Source organism: Coniophora puteana, assembly GCF_000271625.1.
Source record: "Coniophora puteana RWD-64-598 SS2 unplaced genomic scaffold CONPUscaffold_2, whole genome shotgun sequence".
In the NCBI taxonomy this organism is placed as follows: domain Eukaryota; kingdom Fungi; phylum Basidiomycota; class Agaricomycetes; order Boletales; family Coniophoraceae; genus Coniophora; species Coniophora puteana.
The window spans coordinates 2,279,191-2,304,137 of NW_006913054.1; the positions used below are offsets into that span (position 1 = coordinate 2,279,191).

General features: G+C 49.5%; 7 protein-coding genes across 7 annotated transcripts; 6 read left to right on the plus strand and 1 right to left on the minus strand.

Moving 5' to 3' along the window:
- Window positions 1-429: 429 nt before the first annotated feature.
- On the plus strand, window positions 430-1,732 carry CONPUDRAFT_135134 (siroheme synthase). Its single transcript, XM_007766683.1, has 2 exons — window positions 430-1,666; window positions 1,716-1,732. Exon 1 carries the CDS (start codon window positions 504-506, stop codon window positions 1,341-1,343), a length of 840 nt encoding a protein of 279 aa, XP_007764873.1. The 5' UTR covers window positions 430-503; the 3' UTR covers window positions 1,344-1,666; window positions 1,716-1,732.
- Window positions 1,733-2,986: 1,254 nt separating this feature from the next.
- On the plus strand, window positions 2,987-6,793 carry CONPUDRAFT_118164 (Metallo-dependent phosphatase). Its single transcript, XM_007766684.1, has 16 exons — window positions 2,987-3,282; window positions 3,344-3,386; window positions 3,441-3,461; window positions 3,521-3,561; window positions 3,614-3,732; window positions 3,794-3,937; window positions 3,987-3,996; window positions 4,057-4,363; window positions 4,415-4,572; window positions 4,624-4,762; window positions 4,821-4,950; window positions 5,004-5,311; window positions 5,367-6,201; window positions 6,258-6,357; window positions 6,411-6,502; window positions 6,562-6,793. The coding sequence occupies exons 1-13, from the start codon at window positions 3,052-3,054 to the stop codon at window positions 5,801-5,803; spliced, it is 2,088 nt and encodes a 695-aa protein (XP_007764874.1). The 5' UTR covers window positions 2,987-3,051; the 3' UTR covers window positions 5,804-6,201; window positions 6,258-6,357; window positions 6,411-6,502; window positions 6,562-6,793.
- A 124-nt stretch (window positions 6,794-6,917) lies between these two features.
- CONPUDRAFT_135136 (uncharacterized protein) lies at window positions 6,918-10,362 on the plus strand. The gene is made up of 7 exons (XM_007766685.1): window positions 6,918-8,050; window positions 8,102-8,387; window positions 8,438-9,133; window positions 9,186-9,248; window positions 9,303-9,392; window positions 9,443-9,826; window positions 9,877-10,362. Exons 1-7 carry the CDS (start codon window positions 6,947-6,949, stop codon window positions 9,900-9,902), a joined length of 2,649 nt encoding a protein of 882 aa, XP_007764875.1. The 5' UTR covers window positions 6,918-6,946; the 3' UTR covers window positions 9,903-10,362.
- Window positions 10,363-10,476: 114 nt separating this feature from the next.
- CONPUDRAFT_118168 (uncharacterized protein) lies at window positions 10,477-12,832 on the plus strand. Its single transcript, XM_007766686.1, has 11 exons — window positions 10,477-10,627; window positions 10,683-10,931; window positions 10,987-11,074; window positions 11,129-11,355; window positions 11,409-11,450; window positions 11,501-11,530; window positions 11,587-11,643; window positions 11,696-11,807; window positions 11,856-12,172; window positions 12,226-12,359; window positions 12,410-12,832. The coding sequence occupies exons 1-11, from the start codon at window positions 10,559-10,561 to the stop codon at window positions 12,699-12,701; spliced, it is 1,617 nt and encodes a 538-aa protein (XP_007764876.1). The 5' UTR covers window positions 10,477-10,558; the 3' UTR covers window positions 12,702-12,832.
- A 5,258-nt stretch (window positions 12,833-18,090) lies between these two features.
- Window positions 18,091-19,122, plus strand: CONPUDRAFT_87827 (Metallo-dependent phosphatase; the record flags this gene model as incomplete). The annotated part of the gene is made up of 5 exons (XM_007766687.1): window positions 18,091-18,329; window positions 18,387-18,408; window positions 18,469-18,696; window positions 18,746-18,803; window positions 18,857-19,122. 5 exons carry the CDS (start codon window positions 18,091-18,093, stop codon window positions 19,120-19,122), a joined length of 813 nt encoding a protein of 270 aa, XP_007764877.1.
- An 83-nt stretch (window positions 19,123-19,205) lies between these two features.
- On the minus strand, window positions 19,206-20,238 carry CONPUDRAFT_70194 (DUF572-domain-containing protein; the record flags this gene model as incomplete). Its single annotated transcript, XM_007765993.1, has 4 exons — window positions 19,206-19,848; window positions 19,899-20,015; window positions 20,066-20,171; window positions 20,223-20,238. The coding sequence occupies 4 exons, from the start codon at window positions 20,236-20,238 to the stop codon at window positions 19,206-19,208; spliced, it is 882 nt and encodes a 293-aa protein (XP_007764183.1).
- A 179-nt stretch (window positions 20,239-20,417) lies between these two features.
- Window positions 20,418-24,778, plus strand: CONPUDRAFT_98369 (FACT complex subunit SPT16). The gene is made up of 16 exons (XM_007766688.1): window positions 20,418-20,543; window positions 20,617-20,730; window positions 20,793-20,877; window positions 20,937-21,214; window positions 21,276-21,482; window positions 21,546-21,755; window positions 21,797-21,961; window positions 22,023-22,147; window positions 22,198-22,642; window positions 22,693-22,863; window positions 22,917-23,226; window positions 23,277-23,578; window positions 23,631-23,920; window positions 23,972-24,104; window positions 24,154-24,313; window positions 24,363-24,778. Exons 1-16 carry the CDS (start codon window positions 20,478-20,480, stop codon window positions 24,590-24,592), a joined length of 3,291 nt encoding a protein of 1,096 aa, XP_007764878.1. The 5' UTR covers window positions 20,418-20,477; the 3' UTR covers window positions 24,593-24,778.
- Window positions 24,779-24,947: the final 169 nt, after the last annotated feature.

The following is a 24,947-nucleotide window of genomic DNA, read 5'->3' on the forward strand; positions in this document are numbered from 1 at the left end:
ACTCACATTGCCCGATGTTATACTCTGCCGGCTATGCGTGAGTACCTGGTCTGGTCCCGAAAAGCTGACAGGCTGACAGGTCGGTCAGGAAGCAGATGCCTTGCCCTGCACAGGCTTTGAGAAGTGATGCGTGATGGGGATTTGGTATCAAGAGCATGAAGCTGTGGGGAGGCTGCTTAAGCATCTTTCGGCGTGGTGGTTACGAACCGGAAATACATATCTCCGTGGTAACGGCGTGCTTTTAGCACAGACGCACAAGGCAATATCGAGGCCGTGAGCCCCTTGTACGCTTGCCAACGCTGGGACTTTTGCCATAGCTGCAGTTGGTTTCTGAGCAACGCCTCCCAAGTTACCGCATTTCCGGTGAGTATATTCCTTCCAGAACGCGACATTGCCCGACCGTTCCCATCACATACACCACCCCTCATAGGCCTCTAAATCCATAATCATAAGCCCTTCTCTTCCGTAGTGTTGCATCGCGTCCTCCAGCCATCAACAGGAACATGCCCGCCGACATAAGCTCTCTCACGGGAGGATCCCTCCTAGTTGCCTGGCAGCTCAAGGACAAACACGTTCTTATTGTTGGTGGTGGAGACGTTGCCTCAGGTCGCATTGAATCTGTCCTCGCAGCAGATGCACGCATCACCCTCATATGTCCTAGTTCCGGCCTCCACCCCCTCACAAAGCGCTTCATCGAGGCTACGGACCGCATCACCTATTGTGACCGAGTCTTTGCTGCGGAGGACGACCTAGTCGGGGTTGACATGGCCCTCACAGCCATCGACCAGGTGGAAGAATCACGCAGAGTCTGTGCACTTTGCAGAGAACATAAGATCCCGGTCAACGTCGCCGATATTCCCGAGTCTTGCGACTTTTACTTTGGGTCCCAGATCCGCGACGGTCCTCTTCAGGTCTTAATTTCCACCAACGGTCAAAGCCCCAAACTTGCCAACATCATCCGCAAACGTGTAGAACAAGCATTGCCCAACTGTGCGGGAGACGCTATCAGCAAGGTCGGAGAGCTTAGAACCAAGCTTAAGGAACGTGCTCCCGGTGTGGGCGGTGAGCTGGGAAAGCGACGGATGCGGTGGATGATCGATATCTGTACTTCATGGGAAATGGAAGACCTGGCGTTGATGGACTCCCCCATGATGGACAGACTTCTCGATGATGGGTGGGAGCAAAACGTTACCCCCAACCCCGATCAGTTCAAGGCTCTACGCGGCCGTCGTTCGGGCTCGGCGTCCCACGCGACCAGCGCGTCCGGCGTCCTACTCCCCATCCTTGCTTTTGCAACTGGCGTGATATGCTCTGGCTTGTGGATGTCGCAGCGGGTCCGCTAATTATTGTTGTCCCTCGACCCCCAGGCCGCCATATACAGGAACATTTAACTTTAAATCATAGATGCATTTCATAGACATGATTACCTCATTAACAGCAGCTGCCTTCGCAGTAATAGTAACGGAAGACTGCAAATATTGGAACATTCAATCACTATTTTGCCCGAAACCTACAAGCACATCCATGTCGGCTCACGGCAAACTTATCAATCATAACGCTACAGTCTTGTGGCTGTTGCGGCCGGCCATCTGGCTACGGTCGGACCCTGGCAGTGGCCTAACGGTATCTTATCGTATGGACGCGGACGTAGAACATAGTGTTGATTGTTTGTGTGAATCTACACTCGTGATGCACAGCTAATTTATCTAGAACAGTTTCACCTTCAATATTTCAATGGTCAAGTTGCCATGCAAGCAAAGTACATTTATCATACGTGTGCTGATGCGGTGTGCCCGCTATGAGCGTACAACGGCGCCAGTGTCGATACCTGCCAGCAACGTAGGACAAACTAATAAAGTCACAGATGAGAATACACCAGCCTGGTCTGTTTTGCATCATCGTTGATGTCAATAGGGCTTAACGTTTAACAGAGTCGGTCAGAAAGACTCAAACCTGCGAATAAACCGTCATGAATTATGAACCATGTTATCAATCGCTTTCTGATCATGAGACGAACAAAAGATATGTACAAAATGGTGATGCCATGCGGAATCTAAACCGATGGCAGGTATGTACTAGGCACTTCCTGAGCATGGGCAATGTGGAGCTACCGTCGCCGTGAGTCATTACTCTTAAGTTAACACGCAGGGATCTTGCATAAATCGACAGTCAACAAGCCATCATCCAGCCATTATAAAAAGAGAGTAAGTGGACCATCAGATAACTTGCACTACGTGCAAACTGCCATTTTTCGGCGGAGAAAAAAGAGAGAAAAGGCATGTAGGTGAAAACCTTTTTCGCTGAGTTTCCACCGCGAGAAAAGTCAAAGGAAAGATTATCATTGAACCCGAGAGAGCGGCTTTTCTGGGTGAGAAAAGGATAAATGTCCAATTATGGATACCTAATTTGGTAATTTTGCCGATTCTGGGGAATTGTTAACCTTTTCTCGCCCGGAAGGCGCTCTCTCGGGTGCAATGGTTATCTTTCCTTTGACTTTTCTCACGGTGAAAACTCGGCGAAGGGGGTTTTCACCTCCACGCATTTTCTCTCTTTTTTCTCCAGCAAAAAATAGCAGTTTGCCCGTGGTGTTGCTAAGAATAGTTGCATATTTATGAAAAGCGATGACTGCATAGCCTTGGACCAGCTGCTAGTCTCTGCTGGTACTAGCGCTCATGTGGCAGTGGTCAGACAATAACCGCGTAACGGTCCATCTTAATCGAGTCTCGGGCTTGAGGTCATGTTGAACGTTAAGTACTTGGCGTGGTTGTTAGAACTTGGCTGGAAGGTCAATTAAACCCTAAATAACCTACAAATAGGCCTGCCGGCGGCTTATGTGCTCGATGCATTGAGCATTGACAGGCATTGACGTTGAGAACGTTGGGCCCGGGATTGATGTGACGTCAACTTCAAGGCCCAGACGTTGACCTACGTTGACACCGGCGTCAAGGTACTATAGCCGGTTTCATCACACGCATGCTTCCCCACTCAGCGTTCAACGTTCAACGTACCATCGACGATTGTTTTGGGTCTCGCCGATAAAGAGATCACGACATGACAGAGCTCTCAATCCTTCACTTTAACGATGTCTACCGGGTTACTCCACAAAAGCTTTCATCGAGTTCATCTGAGACTGTTGATGTAACTCAGTTTGCATCGCTGCTAGAATCTGTCCGAGATCAATGGTCTTTGCGTTCAGACGGCAAGAAGGATGGTCTCTGCTTGTTTTCTGGGGATGTCTTTGCGCCTTCTGTAGAGAGTACAGTAACAAGGGGAAGTCATATGGTGAACCGCTATACTCGTGCTCACCATCAAAGTCATCGCTAAAGCATCGTCTCTATCCTAGGTGCCGGTGATGAACATCCTGGCACCAGATGTATCTTTAACAGGTATGATCGCATCATATCCGATAACTTTTTGACATCACTGACACATGTCTCAAGGAAATCACGATTTTGACTTCGGTAGGCTCGGCTTCTTTACTAGTACTTGAACGCGAACCTTTAATCGCCCAACTTCTTAGGTTACCCTCATCTATCTAAATTGATCCAGGATACCAAGTTCGTAAGTGGGATAGATTCCTCGTGCACTAGACAAAATCTACATGTTTTTGCAGCCATGGGTGCTCAGCAATATCATTGACGAGAACACGGGTAAAGTCCCAGAACATCTGCACGCGTTCCAAATCATAGAACGCAAGGGAGTCCGTGTGGGTATCATTGGACTCGTTGAGAAGTAAGGATTTCAGAAGCAGAGGGCTCAAGCATATGCATCGTGAATGCTAATGATGAGATAGGGAATGGATTGCCACAGTTTCTTCTTGGCCAGACAACTTTAAATACCAGGACATGGCGGAAACTGGACAAGACCTGTCCAAGCAGCTGCGTGACCCAGATGGCGAGCATAAATGCGATATCATTATTGCACTGACACATGCCCGGTGAGCATCGAGTGGCGTACTTCCCCTTACGCTACTCATGCACACCTAGTGTTCCCAATGTATGCATATCGATTTTTAGAACAGATATGCCCCGCCTTTGACACGTAGAATGTCGCCAGGATCTCTCTCTTGCTAAAGCACTCCACGCATGCTCGCCATCTGCACAGCATAGTGCGTCCATAGCCGACCAACACGGAGCTGACATTGTTCTTGGCGGTCATGACCATCTCTATTTCGTATCCAAAGGGACTGAAAAATGGGAAGGATACGATCTCGATCAGAAGGTGTTGGGTGCCGAAAAGGATGAAGGCGACGTCCTGGTGATAAAAAGCGGGACCGACTTTCGAGACCTTAGCGAGTTTACCCTCACATTATCTGATACACCGGAAGGCAGTGTGAGACGGAAGGTCATCAGCGGCATTTGCGGTACGCATTTTGTGTTGTTCACCTCCATTGGAAACTTATCATGCATGACAGGGAAGTATCATCGGACGCGATCTGACTTACCGTCGCATATGGCACTGAAGAAAATATTGGGATCCTTGCTGTCGGACGTTTCTGAATCGCTAAAAGCACCTGTATGCATCACCGAAGTTGAGCTGAATTTGCATTCAGACATTATTCGCACTCGCGAGGTATATCCTATCAGAGATTGGCGGCTACTCTTTACTCAATTCACAGTTTAGTCAGCTGCACCGAACTGGTTCGCAGACGTCTTGCGCCATACCTATGATGACGCTCTTAGCAGCAATGGGGAACGTACCGAAACTGACGGCGTTTTCATTTGTGCAGGCACTCTTCGGGGTGATTCTGTCTATGCCCCTGGTAAGCGATTTTTCCGAGAGCCCTGCCGTTTCTGACTTGGACCTAACCTTGTTTCTAGGTGAAATCACGTTGGGGAATATCATGGAGATACTTCCATTTGAAGATCCCCTTGTGGTCATCGAGCTCGATGGTGCCGCTATATGGGATGCACTTGAGTCAGCATTGTCGACGTGGCCAGCTCAGGAAGGGTAAGGTTTTTGAATTTAATTGTTGCACGATCTGCGCTAAATCTGGCCTTCAGGCGCTTCCCTGTAATATCAGGTTTCCGAGTATCATGGGATTCTAAACGCCCAGCTGGCCAACGGGTACTTGGTGTGTGGCTGATACCCGAGTCAAGTCCCACTACGCCGGCCGACAACGAGTCGAGGCCCCCCAATGAAGGGGATGCCCCAATTCCTCGTAGTCGTGAGGGTCGCAAGTACATAATGGTGACCAGAGAGTATATGGCTCAAGGCCATGACGGATATGGTGCCATGAAAGGGGCGAAGTATCTCATTGATGACGAAAGTGGGATGATAATGAGCAGTGTTGTGAGAAAATATTTACTGGGTGAGTCCTACATGGCTTCCACGGTCCGCGTTCATTCGGATGAATTTACTTCCAGGCTCCCGCTTCGTCAGCCGGATGGCTCGCCTCAAAGACAATGAAGGCGGCGCGCCACCTAAGAGTAGCGTCGACAGCAAGGATGGCACTAGTGCTCACGGGCATCTCCATCACAAAACGTCGAATATCATTGATCGCGAAATGCACCGCCAAACCGTAGCGCGGAAGTGGCAGCATGCCGCGCAGCTCGCAACTCGAGCTATTAAAGATCTACACCATCATCCCCACAGAAGGGTTCGTGATCACCTTGGGGTATCAGGACGCGAACATATGAGCGACGTCGATTGCTACGACGGAAGTAGGGCAAGGAAGGGTGAAAAGTCGCTGCCATCAGTAGGACAGGATGAAGACAAAAGCAAAAATCCCATAGAAGATCTCCTGGTGATACACCCCGAGGTCGATGGTCGTTTGAAGGATGAGTCCGCAGCAGCTGCTTGATTGAATGGAATGTTATTCAATACAAATAGCTAGAATCTACAAGCTGTAACTTTGTTGAGACCAGAGAGGAAGATTACCAACCGACAGTCAAGGAACTGGGACATATTACATTTTGCTCTATTGCATGCAACGGGTTTGCCATGTTCTAGTAGCTAGCTACCACGAATGAAGCGTAACCAGACCAAATAAAACTCAGCTGATTCTGTGCGAGGATATGTCACTAACGTGCAGGGCGGACGCGACGAGTCCCGCAAAGGCCGAGTGTCGTCAAGCGATGGGCGTTGGAGCTATAGGGGTGGTCGGGACATTTACTTTCGGTGGTGGTGACCCAGAAAGTGTGCGCGCGTAATGTGCCACTAGCCCAACGGCAGAGCCAAGGCCAGCGCCTCCAAGAATAACTATAGAAAATAAATCACGGTTCCCCCGGCACGAAAAGGCATGAAGATTAACTGACGGTTTGCAACGCTAGCACGTTTCCAGAGTATTGCTGGGGTTAGTACGGCAGACAATATCGCTCCTATAGTGGCATGATCATCTGCACGAATGGCGGAGGTCTGTGAGGGGAATGTCAGCTGAGTTGGTTGGTAAACAAGAATGCAGGATGTACGTCGTATGCAGCTTGCATTCTTCGCGTTCTCAACTTTTCTTCTGGGGAGCTGCTGCTACGGACATACTCAACCAAACCACCGGCCGCGATTCCTAGCAGAAGACTACCATGAACATACAACTGATTTCAATTTACGCGGGAAAATACACACCAGAAGCTCCTCCCACCCAAGTAGCCCTGAGCAAGCGGTTCAAAGCGAAGGTCGAGCGCCCCTTGCGGTAAAGCACGAACGCTGCGTATGCAGGAGGGGTAAGCAAAGACAGGATCTGATAACCATTGGTCATGCCGCGACGAATAAGGACTTCTCGATCTGCACTAGCAGCCATTATAACTTCGTGTGTGGTTGGAGGGTAATAGGTTAGTAGCAGAATGAAAATGTAAACAGCATGTTATGCGAGCTCTTCAAGCCACGGGCTAGTGCGCGTCATAGTCTCGGCAAGCGGGTGTGAGAAAGCAAGCCACCCTTATTCCCGCTTAGTCATCTTGTCCATACCCAACCCTTTTCCTCCAACACAAAGCCGACAGTACGTTAGGCGATGGCCACAATGATGGCAGACACAGTCGACACGCAGATGTCCGACTATGACATGGACATGCTTATGCAATCCGCGTCTAACGAAGTTCTCGCAGATGCCAGCATGGACCACGACGGGCACGACGATGACGCAGTTTCCGTCGAGGTTGACATGGAACACTACGATGAACAGCAATACGAGTACGACATGGAAGATGCTGATCACGCAGAAGAGCACTATTCGGAACATATTGATGCTGAAGTACACGATGCTCCTCCCATGCATCCCTTTCCAGATATGCCACAATCAACTTTTCCCCCGTCGATCAATCCTTCGCCCCACCTTGGAGCAACACTCTCCCCAGAACATCCAGACATCCCACTAGAAGAATCTCTCCCAGTGGAAATTCCGCAGAGCACTGAGAATCTCCTGATCCTCGACCATGTTCCCTCTGCGTCGTCCGACTCTGTAGAACTTGAACTCGCACATTCTGAGCTTCCTACGGATTTACCCACAAGTGGAGAAGATAATTCACATAACGAAGTGCCGGTCTATGGGGAACACTCTGAGGTCCTCTCGAACCCGCTCCCTCATGTGGAAGAACCTGCTGACACCTCGCACGCATCAAATCCTTGGCACCTTTCAAGCGAGGAACACAATGAGGAACACCCTGAAGAGCCTGCGCAAAACTCCAACGTTCCAGTTCCACCCGAAGAACATGTCGTTCCTGGTAGTGCCTCTCACGAAGAGGTAACCACTGAGGAACAGGCTCAAGATGGCGGAGACCCGCATGAAATATCTGAGGGTGTCTACATAGACCCTCCTCCTCCAGTGATACTGAGCATAGAGGGATATGAGACTGGTTATACCCTCTTCAATCAGGCAGTGGCTGACGCTGACAACTCCCAAACTCAAACGCAGTCCCAGTCTCAGTTGCAAGATAGTTCGACTGAATCTGATCCATCGGTGATATTGCATCAGCAGCCAACGCTCTACTACGAGCCTCTGAGCACTGTTGTTTCTGCTCTGCGGGAATGTTACTCTCAAACTATCCTTGCGCCCCTTGTTCGGGGTGGCGCCGAACTAGTAGTAGATGTTCCAGTGCTTGAGCTCTCCGTTTCTGAGGTATGCACACATTACATACACGTCACTTTACCGCTCAACCGAATTTTACAGGATAATGTATACATTCGGGAGATTACACTTCACGACCTTAACATACTCCATGACTTCCGCGATGGTAACGAAGGTGAACTTCTTCATATTCACCTCCGAGCTGCACCAGGTCCTCGGTTTGTTGCACGCTACCATGCTTTGAGGGAGCAAGTAGCTCGGCTAGGGCTTGAGGCCGAAACCGAAGTTGAGAATGCCGCTGCTGCAGTCGACGATAGTGGTGAGGAGGAGGGTACTGAGGGCTCAAGTGATCATCAGGAAGGTGAAACCGAGCGCGATAATCGTCGCGGTGAGTTACACAGAATGTCAAGTATGTCAAATCATCTAAGCTATTTACAGATAAACCCGATGAGCATCCTTATCAGCGTGCAGAGGATGATCACGAGCATGGTGTTTCTTTGGATACGCCAAAGACTTCCCTGCCACCTGCTTTACAAAGTTCAGACAACTTTCAATTGTCTGATGACGCTGCTTATCATCCGGTGCATAATGACCACAACACAGCGGAAGCCCTTGAAAACGAAGGCGACTATGTTGAACAAGTACCCGATAATGCCGAAGACCATCAGGCTGTTGAAGACTTTAGTGTAGAACAAGCCGCTGAAGCAGGCTCGCACACGGAAGATCAAACGGGTACTGTTGAGCCTCGGGCTGAGGGTAACCGCGATGATCTGGATGCCGCCGTGCAGCTGGTCGATCAAACTGCAGGCCTGCAGCACACTAATGGGCAGCAGTACGGCGGCGAACATGCCGAGTATGAAGATAATGTCGCTCCAGAAGAGTACGAGGAGGATGGTGTCAGTGCCAGCGTTGAAGGTGTTAACGGAGGAGTAGCCGATGATGATGAAAAGGTCGAAGAGCATGCAGCCGGCGCTTCCACGACAGAAGGTGTTTCCACAGAAGAAACCAGCGTCCCGTCGACAGCAGTAGATGAGACTCAGATTCCGCTTCCTGGCACCGACGCTGACGATGATGAGGATTATGGGGAGGAGGGGAATCTTGGAACTTATTACGATCCAATAGTAGTCAATGCTGGTACGTGCCGTCCAATACCTCGATTGTTACAATCACTGATAGCAAACTCCAGCTGAGGAACTGCAGGATGCAGAGGATCAATCTTCGGCAAACATCAAGTCGGGTGGCGCCAAGAGTGAGTCGTTACAGTGTGCTTTTTCTGGCCACTGACTTACCCTCATGGTCATAGGTGATGGTTTGACCAGCAGAGAATTCGCTATTTCCGCGGATGAATCGGATTCCAACTTTGTAGCATTGTTGGAGAGGGAAGCTGACGAAGGTACAGACTTTCGATATATGACTGCCACCTCATACTAATACCCCTCGCAGCTGCAGAATTGAACCAGGCCGCCGAGAATCAGTTATTTGGTGATGCTTTAGACGATGCCCCAGATGAAGGCGCCAACGAGGCCGATGAGGCGTCGCAAGAAGGTTTAGAACAGGTTGACAACGCTGAGGATCAGCCTTGGGATGACTCCGACGCAGATGGCGAAGAAGACTGGGGAGATGAGGATGCTGATGAGGGCGAGGCCGATCCTCCAGATGCTGACTCTCCCGGAGATGCTTCCTCCAGCCAGAGTTCTGGGACTCTTTCTAGCGCTGGTCAACTGGCACGAACAGCATCACCCTTAAAAAGTAAACGGACTTATGATGAAGTTGACTATGAAGACGAAGAGCTGATAGAGGCTGACGATGAACCGCTGAGTTCACCTGGTACGTGGTCCTCGGTCAGTCGTATGGGGCTATGTTAACACTCGTTTAAGATACAAAACGCCCTCGCGTCCAGTGACGCACTAGGATGTCTTAAAACTCAATGTGCCTCGCTCGGCCTACTCGGACACGCTGTCAGTTGTCCGTATCGATTTCTCGGCTCCCGATCAGTGGCAAAATCCCATTTTACCCCTCACTTTGGAACTATTGACAAAAGGCTAAGTTGAACGTCTCACGGTCAAGGATTTCATGGTCTCATGCATCCTCTTCTTCCTTAATTTTATCAACTCGTATTGTTGTTTTGGCTGATTATTTTCATCCTGTTGCTACTAATGTTTCTAGCAAACCCGAGGAGCCTGTTGGGTTAGGGATTAACAGGGAAGACCTGGGATGTGGTCATGAAGATCACTATGCTTGCATGTCATGTAGTTTTCTGTGAGATGCTGTCGGGCTGAATAGAATGTAACTGTAATACAAAAAAAAATCGGATAGTGCATTAGTATGAGTACATAGCTGCAATTCAAACAGCATAGTATCCCAGTCACAGCCACGTCAACATCTTCGGGCCAAGCTTCGGGCCGGAGTGCGCCGAACAATAGTGACGGAGACATCAAATCTTGACCTGTGAATGAGTCCAGCCCAAGTCTAACCGGAACCTCCTGAGTCCTCGCCAACAACCATGATTCTATAGCGCACTTCTTCTGTCTGCACGCATCACTTAACATTTCATGCAATATGGCAGACGCAGAAACGGCTAAGCTCTGCGTACAAATCATAGATTCGCACTTCGGCCCTCTGACAGCAGTGGGTGTGATCACAATTCGTTTACTGCCTCAACATGACTTGGTGATTTAAACAGTCTCTTGTATCTACGCTTCTAGCCCGTGGCCGACTATCCCTCCCACAACTTATTCGATTCACCGACCCGTCCCCAAAACCCCGCTCAGTTCATGCTGCTGTTCTCTCACTCATACAACATAACTTGCTATGGCACTCTGTCGATGATGCAGGAGGGCAGGAGATGCTTGAAGTGAACACTTTCGAGTGTTTCATGAGACTGCGCTTTGGCAGATTTGTAGCGCTCGCAGACGATCTATTTGGCTCGGCAGTGGGTGATACTCCAACGTACATCCCGTTTGAGCTCACATTCTGTCGGTCACTAGGGCACCGAGATTGTGCAGCTTGTTCTGGACCATGGCAAGGTTCGACCACCAGATATCATCTCACAACTCTCTCAGGGCGATAAAAAGAGTCTGCCAACAACGTACAAACTAGGAGCCCAGCTGCTGACACTGCTTTATTCAGATACGTCCGCATACAAGCAAACGCTGCACAAATTGGTGGACCGCTCATACCTCAAGCCTTCAACCGTTCTCTCACATCAGTCTCCTCACGACAAACTGATAGCATACGATGCGGAAGAACGTCGACGCATTGCTGGTTTCCCAACTGCGAAGCAGCTGCGCGAGGCCCGCGAAACGGCGGAAGCAAGGCTTAAACGTGAAGAAGAGGAAGCAGAACGTGTTGGATTTGTGAGTCAGCCTTCAGGGATTTGAACAGACTGATGCTGATACATAGGTTCAAGAAACGGAAGGCAAAGGACAACATAACGCAGCGGTCTAGCAAGGTAATCCAGTCATCACCTGCCCCAGTTATTTCGCTCTGACGACGTCTCAGCGCAAAGCTGTGGATGAGGACGCTTTAGATGTACGTGCATCAAAAATCGCCGGTCTAAACGTCCTCACAAATTATGGCTTCCTCAGGATGATGTATATTTCCGTGTCAACTACGACAAATTCAACATACACATCCGCAATCAGGTTTGCTTACTGTCGTCTGATTCTTGGGCTATTGTTTAGAATTCATCCGCAGTTAATTGAAACGCTTGTGCGTGAACGGTTCAATGAGAGTGCCGCCTGCGTAGTGCATGCGACACTCAAATCAACCGAATTAAAACAAAAAAGCATGACTGATGTTCGCTCTGGTACGCTATTTGTTTTCGTTGCTTGGATTTGATCCTTATGTTCTGTAGATCCAACATCAACAGCCTCAATAGCTATGCATATACCTGATGATGCCCCTTTATCAGCCGGCCTCGCATCTTCCTCAAAAAAGTCTAATCCAGCATCATTAGCGAAGGAGTTTCTTACTCTAATGTCATCCTCAGCGAACCCTAGCGCTGCATCATTTGTCTCCATGGGGGAAAACAAGGTGTATGTAGAGTTCGAGACCATATCAAGGCGAATGAAACGCCATGTGCTGGAAGAGGTGACCCGCGAAAAGCACAAGGATGAAGGCGTGCGGATTTTACGTCTTCTTCTCGATGTTGGGAAAATGGATGAAAAACAGGTGCGTATACTTTACGCTCGCCTTGTACCACATAAATCAAACATGCATTGTAGATAGCAAAGGTCGCGATGCTGCCAAGCAAAGACCTGCGTCCCTTACTGTCAGCTCTCTCGTCAGACTTCATCATATCAACTCAGGAGGTGCCGAGGAGCGCAGACCGCAATCCAACCCGTACCTTTTACCTATGGTAAGCTATGATCCGTAGTGATTCTATAATCTTTGATGTCGTCTGCCTAGGTATGTCGATCTGAACAGAGCCTATACCTCCATCCTTCGTTCGCTCTACAAAACACTCTTCAACATAGGTCTTCGGCGCTCGGCCGAGGCCAGAGAGCCCAACGTCGCAGCTGTGCTGGTGAAGCGGGAGAGGACCGATGTCGCAGCAGATGAGGTGAATCTGCTTACTCGACTAGAGAGGGAAATCCTGAATTCCTGGGAGGCGAGGCGGGAGAGGCTTACTATTTTAGAGGCGAGAGTTGAAGAAGCAGTCTTTATACTCAGGGATTTAGTGTGCTCTGAAGAGAGCTAAAACCTTCTTGTTCCTAGGTTCCGTTTGAGTGCGTCTGTAAGTGAACTTGAAGCGCGACACAGAACACCGCTAGCAGTTTCTATTGTCTACGATTGGCTCAGTATGACTAGTATATCGATATCGAGCACTCCAGCTGCATCGCAATAGTCGCCTCGGCAGTCAGAGTTGCTAGGCGTGAAGGTCAGCCTTCAGATACACTCAAAATGTGGGGGAAGGACTGAGAATACTGTAGTTTTTCGACCTTAGGTTCGCGGTGGCGTGGAAAGTCGGAGTTTCAACGCACCTTCCATAACCGTCTGTCCCCCCCTATAGGTTCGGCGGGCCAAACCGAGGGTGGACAGTTAGTTCGTGCTCGCTCAGCAGGCCTCGACACCGACAACGAAAATGATCATAATGGAAAATATAGGTGCTGTATACACTTTGACTAAGGTCCTGGTGGCGTTCTCAATAACGTTCCCGACATCGACACAAACCAAACCAACCTCGAGCTGGTCATTGGCACAGGTGTTCAAGATGTTGTGCTCACCCCTCCGACCCCGCTATGTATCAAACACTTTGCACTCATTGGTTCCTTGCCGGTTTATACAGTACTCAACATGGTCGAGTTCCCACAGTCTCGTTGATTGAGTTCTGGGGGCTCTGGGCTCCGCATGGCCCCTGCCATGGACAATGAGCCTGATGTGATCTCCAATTCTCTGCGAGTACCTGGATAGAAGGAATCCCCTGAGAACTTAATTAGCTGGGGTGTTTATATACAGCAATGGTAGCATAGGCTATCAGAATACTTTGAATAGGATTTCTTTAATATTTCCTAGTAATTTAATCATATTTATGCCTATTTTACGGTATGTCCCCCCTGTTAAGTTCGTGGCTTCAATTATGGGGTGGACTGTCCCCCCACGTTAGGTTCGGTTCGTGGGGAGGGGGGGACAGGGGACCGAACCTAAGGTCGAAAAAGTACAGTATCGCTGTTCAGATGTTTGAGCAAGTATGCATGAGGGTCAAAACTAATTTCGTGGTAGGATACGGTAAGTATGCATTACATTACCTCCCCGCCTTTTCAGTTTAACAGGGTGATTTCACCGGCGCCAACTGCACAATGATGATCGAAGGTGATCATATACATTATTTAGGTTCCAGACGTACCCACATCTCCCTACTGATACTCCGGTCACCGTAGACTCAGCGAAGAGGGCATAGAAGTCTCCGGATGTTGACTCAGCTCATTTCTAAAGATCCGCAAGGTTGGAGATCTTCGATATCGCTAATTGAGATATTGGTTAGGGATGGGATGATTGTCGTCGTGACTTCGAAGTGCAATAGCGAGCCATAAATGGCGTATTAGATCCCATGAAGCCAGACAAACCTAGTAAGCATTTTCCAGGCGACGAGCACTGCAGGGCAAACTGTTGCCGCCATCCGTTTGAACCAAGGTCAAGACATGTCCGAGAAAATAATGGTCACTCACCTGTACAAGCACTTCAGTAACCTTGCACTCATCAAACTATTGCAGACCCATGTTCCACTGAAGGGTGAGAGAGAGTCAAATGCTTTTCAAGTAGTCCGTCTTCTCGACGCGACAACCAGTCAACAGTATGCAACTGTCACTGGTCAAGGCGTTAGCTAGGCGTTAGTCGGCGGAGAATAAGAATTAAATATAGAGACTGAGTGTCTCCTGAGATATCGAGGTTCCATTTCTGCCCGACGCGCTGCTGGTGGTCGCAGTGACGAACAATCAATGTCAATGTACCTCGCGCAGTCAATGCGCAGAATCCAAAACAGAGGGCGTCAGACGGGGGTTCACGGTCAACATGCGTTGTGTCCTCGTTTAACGTTGGAATGTTGAGCAATGTCTTGAGGGAATTTCATCGTTTGTGGGCGACGGGTGCCCTTTGTCGATGCGTTGGAAAGTCTTTTATTGAGACGCATTTTAAATAGGAGCATTCAGGTTTCACATGTTCATACACGAGGGTATTGGTTACCACCGTCCGACTAGGGCGACAAATTTGCATGCGGCGACGAAACAGCATGGTCAGGCTGAAGCTTGAACGAATAAAACTGGGGATCCAGGTTCAGAACGTTCAACGATGATCGATGAGCGGTGGATAACATCGATGAACCGTCGGCAAATGTCCAGCGAAACAACCGCGATGACATCCGAAATTCGAATCCCGAAAACAGGGCAAACGGGCACTTCGCTTGCTGTATCCACCACACCCTAATTCATTTCTGGCCATGCCTCTCAATCATTTGCCATCCACAGATTTCACTTGACGCCGTGGAAGACTATTTTTTCCCTTCATTTCGGCCATGTCAGCAAACAATGCACCACGCAAGCCGCCAGTTGTCATTGCTGATTCTTGCGGTTATGCCGAAATGTTCAAGCTTCGTTTCGCAACCCAAAGGCTTTTAGCTTGACCAACGCGGCCAGAAGATGTTGTCTCTCTCCACCTCGGGATGCAAAATGAACACCAGCATGGAGGATAGTTGACGAGCAGAGAATGTGTCGCCTGAGTGAGTCATACCATGTCCTTCGCTTCTGAAAATGGGGGGCAATAGACGCCCCAAGGACCACATTCCGCATGCTATCTCGATGAGTCCACTGGATGATAACACCGCTGAAAAAATCACGGACTGGTCTCTTCTTGTGCACTTTACCATCCTTGCCCTTATCTCGATCTCTTGTGTAGACGACATCCTTCCCAGACTTTTGCGGTGTCCTTAGACTGTCTGGGAGCTATGGTCTACGGAAACTTGCATACTGTGCAATCTTCCCCGGCCGCCTAGGCAATGTATCAAGGTATCCATTAATCTTCAGGCTGATCCTCAGAGAATTCTGAGCTGGTTATCGAACGCTTCACCTTGGAGAACGAATAATACTCAGGAACCGACTTACCATGGATTGTCTAGTGGCAGTGCTGCGTCGAATGTCACGTGCTACAATGTGACAAGCGCTTGAATTTGCGTACCCACTTCGGCGCTTAAACCACTCGAGGCAACACTTGGAGGGGATCTGAAAATGCACGGATGAATACATGATGGGGACGTTTCTGATCTGAAGCTTGTCAGAAATGAGCATTGGCTCGGAATGTTGCTCGTAGAAGGAGTCGTGGTTGAAGGTACTTGCTGGAATCCCATCTCGGCCTGTAGATGTCCTCAGGGCTACTGGAAACGATGACCGGAATGCTCTGCGGAGCAAGAAGCAACTCATCTTCGTGAAGGCCTCACGCTGAAACCTACTGGGGTATCGTTCCGCGGAAAGGGCTGACCACGAGGGCGACCTCTAGTGAGTTAAGCTCGTGTTGACCAACATTACGAGCTCAACCTGGGAGTCTTGATGCTTGCTGTAGTTCGTCTGTGCGGCAGTAGCAGAAAAGCTTAGACGTGTCTTCGACTTCCACGACCCCTGCTGGCAATTCATGGGCGTCGTTTTCGTTGCAATTCTGTGCAGGTGCTTCGACATAAACCACGGGATACTGGCCTCTTCGCCCCGAACGAGGAGCCAGGCGGCCAAATTAAGAGGCAATATACTGGCCCAAAAAGAGTCATTGTTGCTTAGCTGTTAGCTCACTTTATGTCATGGGGCAAATTTTAAGAACCGCGCCTTCACCGAATTCAAACATTTTTCTTCCTACTATCTCCATCCCATCCAGCGCATGCCAAACCAGCGCCGCATCAGAGAACCTTCCTATCCATCCTTCGCAGCCGCCGTTTACTACTTGGTTTTTCTTGAGAGAATGCGCGAGTCCCAGCAGAGAACCATCCAGACGATGCGATACTCACCGTACCCATCCGGCGAAGCCCTCCGTTATCTTCGAGTAAAGGTGAGCAGGGACTGTTGTAGCTGAGGACGTCTTTGTTTCTGAGTGTTTTAACGTTTAACATCAGAACCGCTTGGAAGAACTCAGCGGTTCAGCCATGGGGCCCACGGGAACGGGTAACCCCGTGGTAGAAGCAAATGTAGCTTTGGTATGCATAATCATTCTCTACAACCCGTGCTTCCTTCATCTATTTTTCCTGTATTCCCAAATCCAGGGTTCCGAGCCGTCTGAACAAGTTTTGGCGTCGGTAAGCTTGCGCAGTCAGTAGTCCGTCAGCGTGTTCGTGCTGTTTAGACGAGGATTTCACAGCCCGTGGATTTTGACGATACAGAAAGCGTTGTCTTCGCTCTTGACGCCGCTCTTCATGAAACCGAGAGACCTTCGCGCAACCCGTTGAAGCGTTTTGGCTGGTCCACGTTCTTGACGTTGGTCGTTGTATGTATGCTTGGCTCGCTCCCGTTGACTCTTACTGATAAAAATGGTTTATAGGACATGGCCCATAAGTTAGCCAGAGACATTCGGCACACCAATGGCCACCCTCGCACATAAAAAGTCTCAGAAATTTTCACTCGAGCTCACTATCGTTCTTGTTTAATCTTTCATGTACATGCCCATTCGTTGTAGTCGTTCATTCGTCTTGTCACTCTCTTGATTTTTCTCGTTCTTGTGTTTCACTCGAAGTTGAATAGCATATTCTTGAATACTGTAATCACTTGGCTCTTGCAATCTCATCTTGACGTCTGACTAGCATTGGACAATGTTTTTAGGACACGCAACCAAACTACACTCTGGTTGTATTTGAGGTGGCGGTACTCTTGATGTTCAGCACACCGCGCTGGAAAATCAGAGGGTTCAAAGAAAACTTCATATTAAAGGGTACGATCAAACGGAAGGGAGGAGAGCGATGAAAGACAACAATTTGGACGGGGAAGATGTAGGGCGGGCGAAGGGGGAGCTGTCACTTCCCTGGTCCCAGGGGCTACTTATCCTCGTCTCATTGTCCAACCACGCCATTGATCCGCGCCACCACCCACAAGCTCACACGCGTTGGACGTGACTCGGCTAATGTCAATGGGTAATCGGGGTCCGGGTGACCCCGGAGCAAGCCCCTGAGTGACTCAGGAGGGATCCAACTTTCAGGGAGATTCTTTCAATCTTCCAACTTGAACGCGCCCACGGCACCAAAAATGATACGCACCATGTGTGCCCCTTTCCATATGCATTGCAGTGGACAGCGTTGGATCCGGACGGGATGGATTTAGTGACCAATTAGGCCCTCTCACGCCCGAGCTCACGCCGACTCATGTTGCTGTGATGGGGCTGTATCTCTTGCCCGAACAGCTACTATCCTTGACGTTCAGGTTGACATCGGTGCAACGTACGGCCGCTGCATGTAGTCATCTGGTGTGGTTCCGGTACATAATAAGGCTGGCTTCTGAGATCTGATTCTCAACTTGTTCTCAGCTGATTCTCGAATCACTCCTAGTCACCTTTAGCGCTTTGGCCTCCACGTGCATTCCTTCAGCTACCACATCCTCGGACCACCACTCAGAAACACGCCGATCGTCATGTCGGATTATGTGAGCGAGACCGCCAGGGTATACACTGATTTCGGCAGCAGCCTTCCTCCGCACCCAGGCAAGGGTTGGACCAGATTCGTGTGCATATCAGACACCCATTCTCAGATAGTACCGGTTCCGGAGGGAGACGTCTTGATTCATGCTGGGGATCTGTGTAGCTGGGGGTTGTTCAAGCAGCTTAAGCCAACGTTGAAATGGCTAGTGTCGCTTAAGCACCCGGTCAAGGTGTGCGTGTACTCGGACCTCACAGATGTTGTATCAACTAAGCGCTGAATTTCCTTTAGAGCTGTCGCAGGCAATCATGACGTGAGTAACAAACGTGCACTCTTCCACAAGCATCTTTGTGCCTTACGTTCTCCGTACAAGCTCTGTTTAGACAAACAATGGGCCTCGTACGGTCTTCAAGGATTAGGTCAGAAGGTGCGCATGAATCCATCAATGCGGCAACAATCTCTTATTGCATTACAGGATATTGAAGAAGCTCGCGCATACATCCATGGGAAGTCAAAGAAGAAAGGTTTACATTATCTCGAGCATAGTCCGTTCTCGTTCAAAAGTCCTTCCGGTCGTGAATGGAAGATGCATGGGTCACCTGTAAGCATGGCTAATAGTAGTGACACAGGAGTGTTATTCATCAAAATAGGCTGCTCCGGCGTATGTCACAGGCTCGTTCCAGTATAGTACGCAAGAGGAGGCGAAGGGTAAGAGAACACCGAAAAATGAGAGCTCATCTGAGACTGAACCAATCTCAAAGCTCTGTACGATAAAATACCAGACGATGTCGACATCCTCGTCACCCATACCCCACCTTCCAACACACTGGACAGAACAAAGAAGGGCACACACGCTGGGTGTCCAGTATTAGCTGAACGATTAAACCAGCTCTCCAGTTGTCGACTTCACGTCTTCGGTCACATCCATGAGTCGCATGGCGCCGAAGTATCAGAAGACGGTAGGGTATCGGTCAATGCCGCCATGCAGTCGGGCGGAAGGCCAACAGTGGTAGATCTAAAGGATTGATGGTATTATGCCTGCTGCGACATCTCTTTGTTATATAGTATAAATGAGATTGTGCACAAACTCCAAAACAGAAGGAATACACACTACACCGCCACTTTAGGCTTCTTAGCCACTTTGATTCCCAACTTGTTCTTCAAATCTAGCTTCGCCTTCTTAGAAGGAGCTGCTGTTGCCTTCGAACTTACGGAACCTCTCGCAGCTTCGGGTAGGAGGCTTCGGACGTCGGGCTCGACATCGTCAGCTTTGCGTTTTATAGTGACCACTCTCGTTGAGCTTTCCGTCGGAGAGCCATCCGATGGAGGGGTCCCAGAGGAGCGAGAACCTGATGCAACAGGCATGGTGACCTTCGAGAATACTTCTCTAACAAGCCTTTCGTCCTCTTCTTCAGCCAGCTTTCGTTCTCTGTCTTCTTCGGTTTCTATTTCTTCTCGACTTAAAGTGGCGGCAATGTCAGCGGAGTGTCCAACACGCTCATTACGAGCGTTCCGCGCTCGGATGTCGTGCAAAGCGTCCATGATATCCATCTCGCGCTTCGCGTCGACTGTGCGATTCTCAAGCGCTTTCATGGGATTGTTCTCCTCTTCCTCAAGGCGAGCGAGTTTGTCCTCCTCTTCAACCGCTTTCTCTTCCCGCCATGGCTCAAAGTTGCGGGACGCTCCGTGTTCAGCGGCGTAGTCAGTGTTCTTGGGGTCGGTCTTGAAGGTGATCTCGGCGGAGCATAGGGTGCTAAAATCATGTTAGAAGGCATCCCAGCTACAGAAGGAGGGAGAACGTACCACTTGATGTAGAAGCGGAAGATTTTGATCCCATAGTAATCTTCACCTTCAACTGTCTCTTTGCGAGCGTTGAACTTCTTCCCCTTGTAGATATACTCGCCACATGTATTACATCTCCTGCAGCGATCCGTAAGCAAACAGTATTTCAGCATATGTATAAGGCTTACATTGAGAAAGGTGCCATTAGACGTACGACCTGTTGAGAATTCTTGGGCCCCTTTCTCCTCGGGATGAGGGAAGGATCGAAATCCGGGGGGAAGTACTTGTTTAGCACTGTGGAGGTACATCAGTCAAACAGCTTGAGAAGACGTCTCTTCAGCTTACCTTTACGTTCAGACATGGTGTTTCAATAGAGTGGAAGGATGCGAGGGTTAGAGTCAACAGATAGAGTCAATAAGTCGAAGCGTGTGGCCAACGTTGGATATGGATGACGGGAGAAGTAAGGACCAAAGCTGACTAAGCTGAGTCTCTTGTCACGTAACGCGTAGAAAATTCCCGCCATTGAGACCAACGCGCTTTCCTGTTGCTTGTGACCTTCAGCCTCTCCGCCCTACCTTGACCTCTGCCCTGCCCATCACCATGCAAGTCGAACTGAACAAGGCGCAGTTTAGCTCGCGACTGCAGACGATATACGACGGGTGGAATGTGTGTTTACGTTTCTTGCCCTAAGACCGAATGTCAGACGTGGTTGACTAACCATAAATTCGCGACTTTTAAGGGATCGGGTCATGCTGAAGAGTATGGACCCATAAGCGACGTGGAGGGATTGCTTCTTCTGTCTGGCGATCCTGCAGGAGAGGATGAGCCGATACGAAAAGGGACTGCGTTCCAGGCAAGTCAAAGTCAGGGTTTCGCGCGTTTCCAAGTGCGATACTGACCTAGAGGCGCCTCTAGACGTGGCTTCTTGGTTATGAATTCCCCTCCACATTCATTCTCTTCCTCAAATCTAGAGTGTTGATGCTATGCTCGGCCAACAAAGGTGCGCGCTTGGATCATCGCATCACTGAGACTACTCACCAATACATGTGCCATCGCCAGCCAAGCATCTGCAGCAGGTAAAAGACGCGCACCCTAATGTAGGGGTTGAGATATTGTCCATGGCGAAAGGAAAGGAACCACCTTCGGACGCGTTGCCCAAATTTGTGGAAGCATATTCGGCATGCAAGCGCGTCGCCTGTCTTACGAAGGAGACCTACTCGGGCAAAGTATACGCAGAATGGGAGAAGGCGTTGGGCGGTCTAGATACGAAGCCCGAGATTGTCGACCTAGCGCCCGCTATGTCCACTTTCATGGCCGTGAAAGATGATGATGAAATTGTACGTTCCTTGCCTGCTGTGACCTAATCAGAAGCCAGAACCTACTGACGGTTTATCCCAGAAACTGACTCGAACGGCAGCTGCTTTGACTTCGACACTGCTGACTCATCACATCGCGGTCAAGTTGGAGATGATTCTGGACAAGGAGGCCAAGATAACACACGAGCAATTTGCCGCACAAATTGAAGGTCGACTTGGGTCTGGTGAAGGAGATAACGCAAAAGGACCTGACATGAAGGTGTGGAGTAAGGGCCGGGGACTCAATGATGTATGTGCGACATCTCGTTAACTTCCAGAAAGCGAATCAATGACTTCTCTCTCCCCTCCTTAGGTCGACTGGGGCTCGACAGAGTTTTGTTATTCGCCCATCATCCAGTCACGGTCAACAAACACTGGATATGACTTGCGTTCCACTCACGAGTCAACAGACGATGCCATTGCTCACAAAGGCGTATTCTTGATTGCAGTTGGGATGCGATACAAGAGCTACTGCGCTAATGTAGGCAGGAGTATCATTGTGGACCCATCGAAGGCAAGTCCCGTCACGCAAAATGCTCCCTCCAGCCGACTTAAGAGACGTAGGAACAAGAGGAAATCTACAACCTCCTGCTTTCTCTACAAGGCGAAGTGCTTAGGGAGATGAAGAACGGGGTAAAGGCTCGAGAAGTTTATCAGACAGCCATTGACTTTGTCCGGTCGAAAAAGCCGGAGCTCGAAAAGAACTTTGTCAAGAATATTGGTTCTGGGGTGCGTTATACTCAATCCAACCAAGCCAATACGATCACAGTGGGCTAAGATTCGTACGTAGACAGGGATTGAGTTCCGCGACTCTGCATACTTGCTCTCACTCAAGAACTCTCGCCCTCTCCGGACCAACATGATCTTTAACCTCACCCTCGGCTTTTCCGACCTTGTCGACGAGGGCGGAAAGAAGTGAGTCAATCAGCCCATTCTTCATTGCGCCTGATATTGACAGCAGATAGATATGCCCTTCATTTAGTGGATACCGTCCGAGTGAATGCTGACAAGGCCTCGTTGATGACGGAGGGCGTGCGATCTACCAAGGACACGCTTTTCTTCCTCAACCCTGAAAATGAGGATGAGTACGAAGAAGAGCTCTCGTCTAAAGCCAAGGGTAAGGCTCCTGCAAAGTCGCATGCCAATGGGTCACCTGTGAAGAACAAGACGGCTGGTGGCAAGGTTCTTCGCAACAAGACTCGCAGCGCTGCACAGGAAGAGGTCCTTCATACTGCCGCTGCTAGAATCAAAGAACATCAAGGCGAATTGCATTCAACTTTGCAGAATGAGGGTCTTGCAAAGTACGCCGAAGGCGGTTCTGCTGGCGCTGGGAAGGAAGGGAAGGGTTGGAAGCGATTTCAGAGTTATAAAGGCGAGGGAGCCCTACCCAAAGACGTGGAGAGTCTGCGGGTAAGCCAATTGAACTGCTCTTAATGCTATATCTACTGACGACTGTCTAGATTGTGGTTGACCGCAAGGCACAAACGATCATCCTGCCCGTCCATGGATTCGCCGTGCCCTTCCATATCAACACCATCAAGAATGTCAGCAAGAACGACGAGGGCGAGTTTACATACCTCCGAATCAACTTCCAAACGCCTGGTCAGCTTGCTGGCAAGAAGGAGGATACGGTATGTATTGTTCATTATGCAAGTCCACACGTCGCTTAACATGTCACTTGCAGCCATTTGAGGACCCGGACGCAACGTTCATCCGTTCGGTTACTTATCGGTCGACTGATGGACATCGCTTCGATCACATCTCAAAGCAGATCACGGAGCTGAAGAAGGAAGTGAACAAACGCGAGCAGCAGAAGAAGGAATTTGCGGATGTCATCGAGCAAGATACGCTGGTCGAAATCAAGGGCAGACGGCCCCAGAAGTTACCCGAAGTGTTTGTACGGCCCGCGCTCGATGGCAAACGATTGCCAGGAGAGGTCGAGATTCACCAGAACGGTCTTAGGTATCAGTCCCCTATGGGATCCCAAAAGATCGGTATGTGGTCGATCTTATTCAGAGAAACTGACTAAGATAATCTTCGTTAGACGTTCTATTTAGCAACATCAAGCATTTGTTCTTTCAGCCGTGTGACAAGGAGCTCCTTGTCATCGTTCACGTCCACTTGAAGGCTCCGATTCTCGTTGGAAAGAGAAAGGCTCACGACATCCAGTTCTTCCGCGAGGCATCCGATGTCCAGTTCGATGAGACCGGTAACCGCAAGCGCAAACATCGTTACGGTGACGAAGACGAAATCGAAATGGAGCAGCAAGAGCGTAAACGGCGGCAAATGCTAAACAAGGAGTTCAAACTCTTTGCTGAGCGAGTTGCGGAGGCGGCGTCGACTTCAGTGAGCCTCACTTGCCACTAGCACTGACATCTCTAATGCGTCGCTGTTATAGACAGGTGACACTCTCGAAGTAGATATTCCTTTCCGAGAACTCGCCTTTGAAGGTGTACCGTTCCGGACCAACGTTCGTCTGCAACCCACAACGGAATGCCTTGTCCACCTCGTCGAGCCTCCCTTCCTTGTCGTCACACTGTCAGACATTGAAATCACATCACTAGAGCGCGTTCAGTTCTCGCTGAAACAATTCGATATGGTTCTCATCTTCAAAGATTTCACCAAACCGCCGCTTCATATCAACTCCATACCAAGTTCGCAGCTGGATGATGTTAAAAATTGGCTTGAGTATGTTTTCCATTCACTGTTTATCTGGTTGTAAAAGTTGACATTGCCCAGCTCCGTAGACATCGCTTTCAGCGAGGGCCCTGTCAACTTAAACTGGGGCCCTATCATGAAAACCATCAATGAGTCACCGTACGACTTCTTCCAACAAGGCGGGTGGACTTTCCTCGGGGGTGGTGGCGCCGAGGTACGGCTTGCGCTTTCCCCTTCCCCTACACTCTCATACATTCAAGCAGAGCGACAACGAGTCGGATTCAGGGTCCGAGTCTGAGTTCGAGGCTGACTCCGAAGAACTTGTTTCGGAGGAGAGCGAAGCGGCGGAGAGCGAGTATTCTGACTTCTCTGACGCCAGCGATGACTCCGGTGGAGGATCGTTTGACGATGGCGATAGCGATGGTAAGTTCTCATATAATTTGCATAATGTAGTTTGCTCATATGAGTCTAGGCGATGATTGGGACGAGCTCGAGCGGAAAGCAGCTAAGTGTAAGTTGATCTCTTATTCAAACAATCCCGTGCTAATGTTTCCAGCCGACGCCAAACATGCTGAGGTCAAGGGCGGTCGTGGGTCCGATTCCGAAGATGAAAGGCCCAAGAAGAAAAAGGGTGCCGCTGCTAGTGGGTCCAAAGGACGAGCCAATGGCAAGCCTGCCGCTAACGGCAAATCGAAGCGGTGAATGCCCAGCTCTCTCCTGTCTCATTAACATTGGTCTTGCGTTCTTGGCAACCCTTCAAGCTTCAAGTCTGCCGTCTATCTTACTCGAATCGCATTTTATTTTGCTTTTGATCCATTCGTAGTTACAATCCCTGATTTTGCAATTGTGTTATGTACCTGTACTCAAGTTCAAATTTTCCGTTCAAACTAGCATATACAGTTCATGCATCATATGCAGTATTGAGTGAATTTGGACGACTCCAAGGCCACGAGGTGGTCGATCCCGAAGGCTTGTATTTTACTTCCGCGCACCCGGTGTCGTCGATGCTATAATGGGCCCGGCAACGTGAAAGTGCCTGTTCCCCGAGCACACCGAT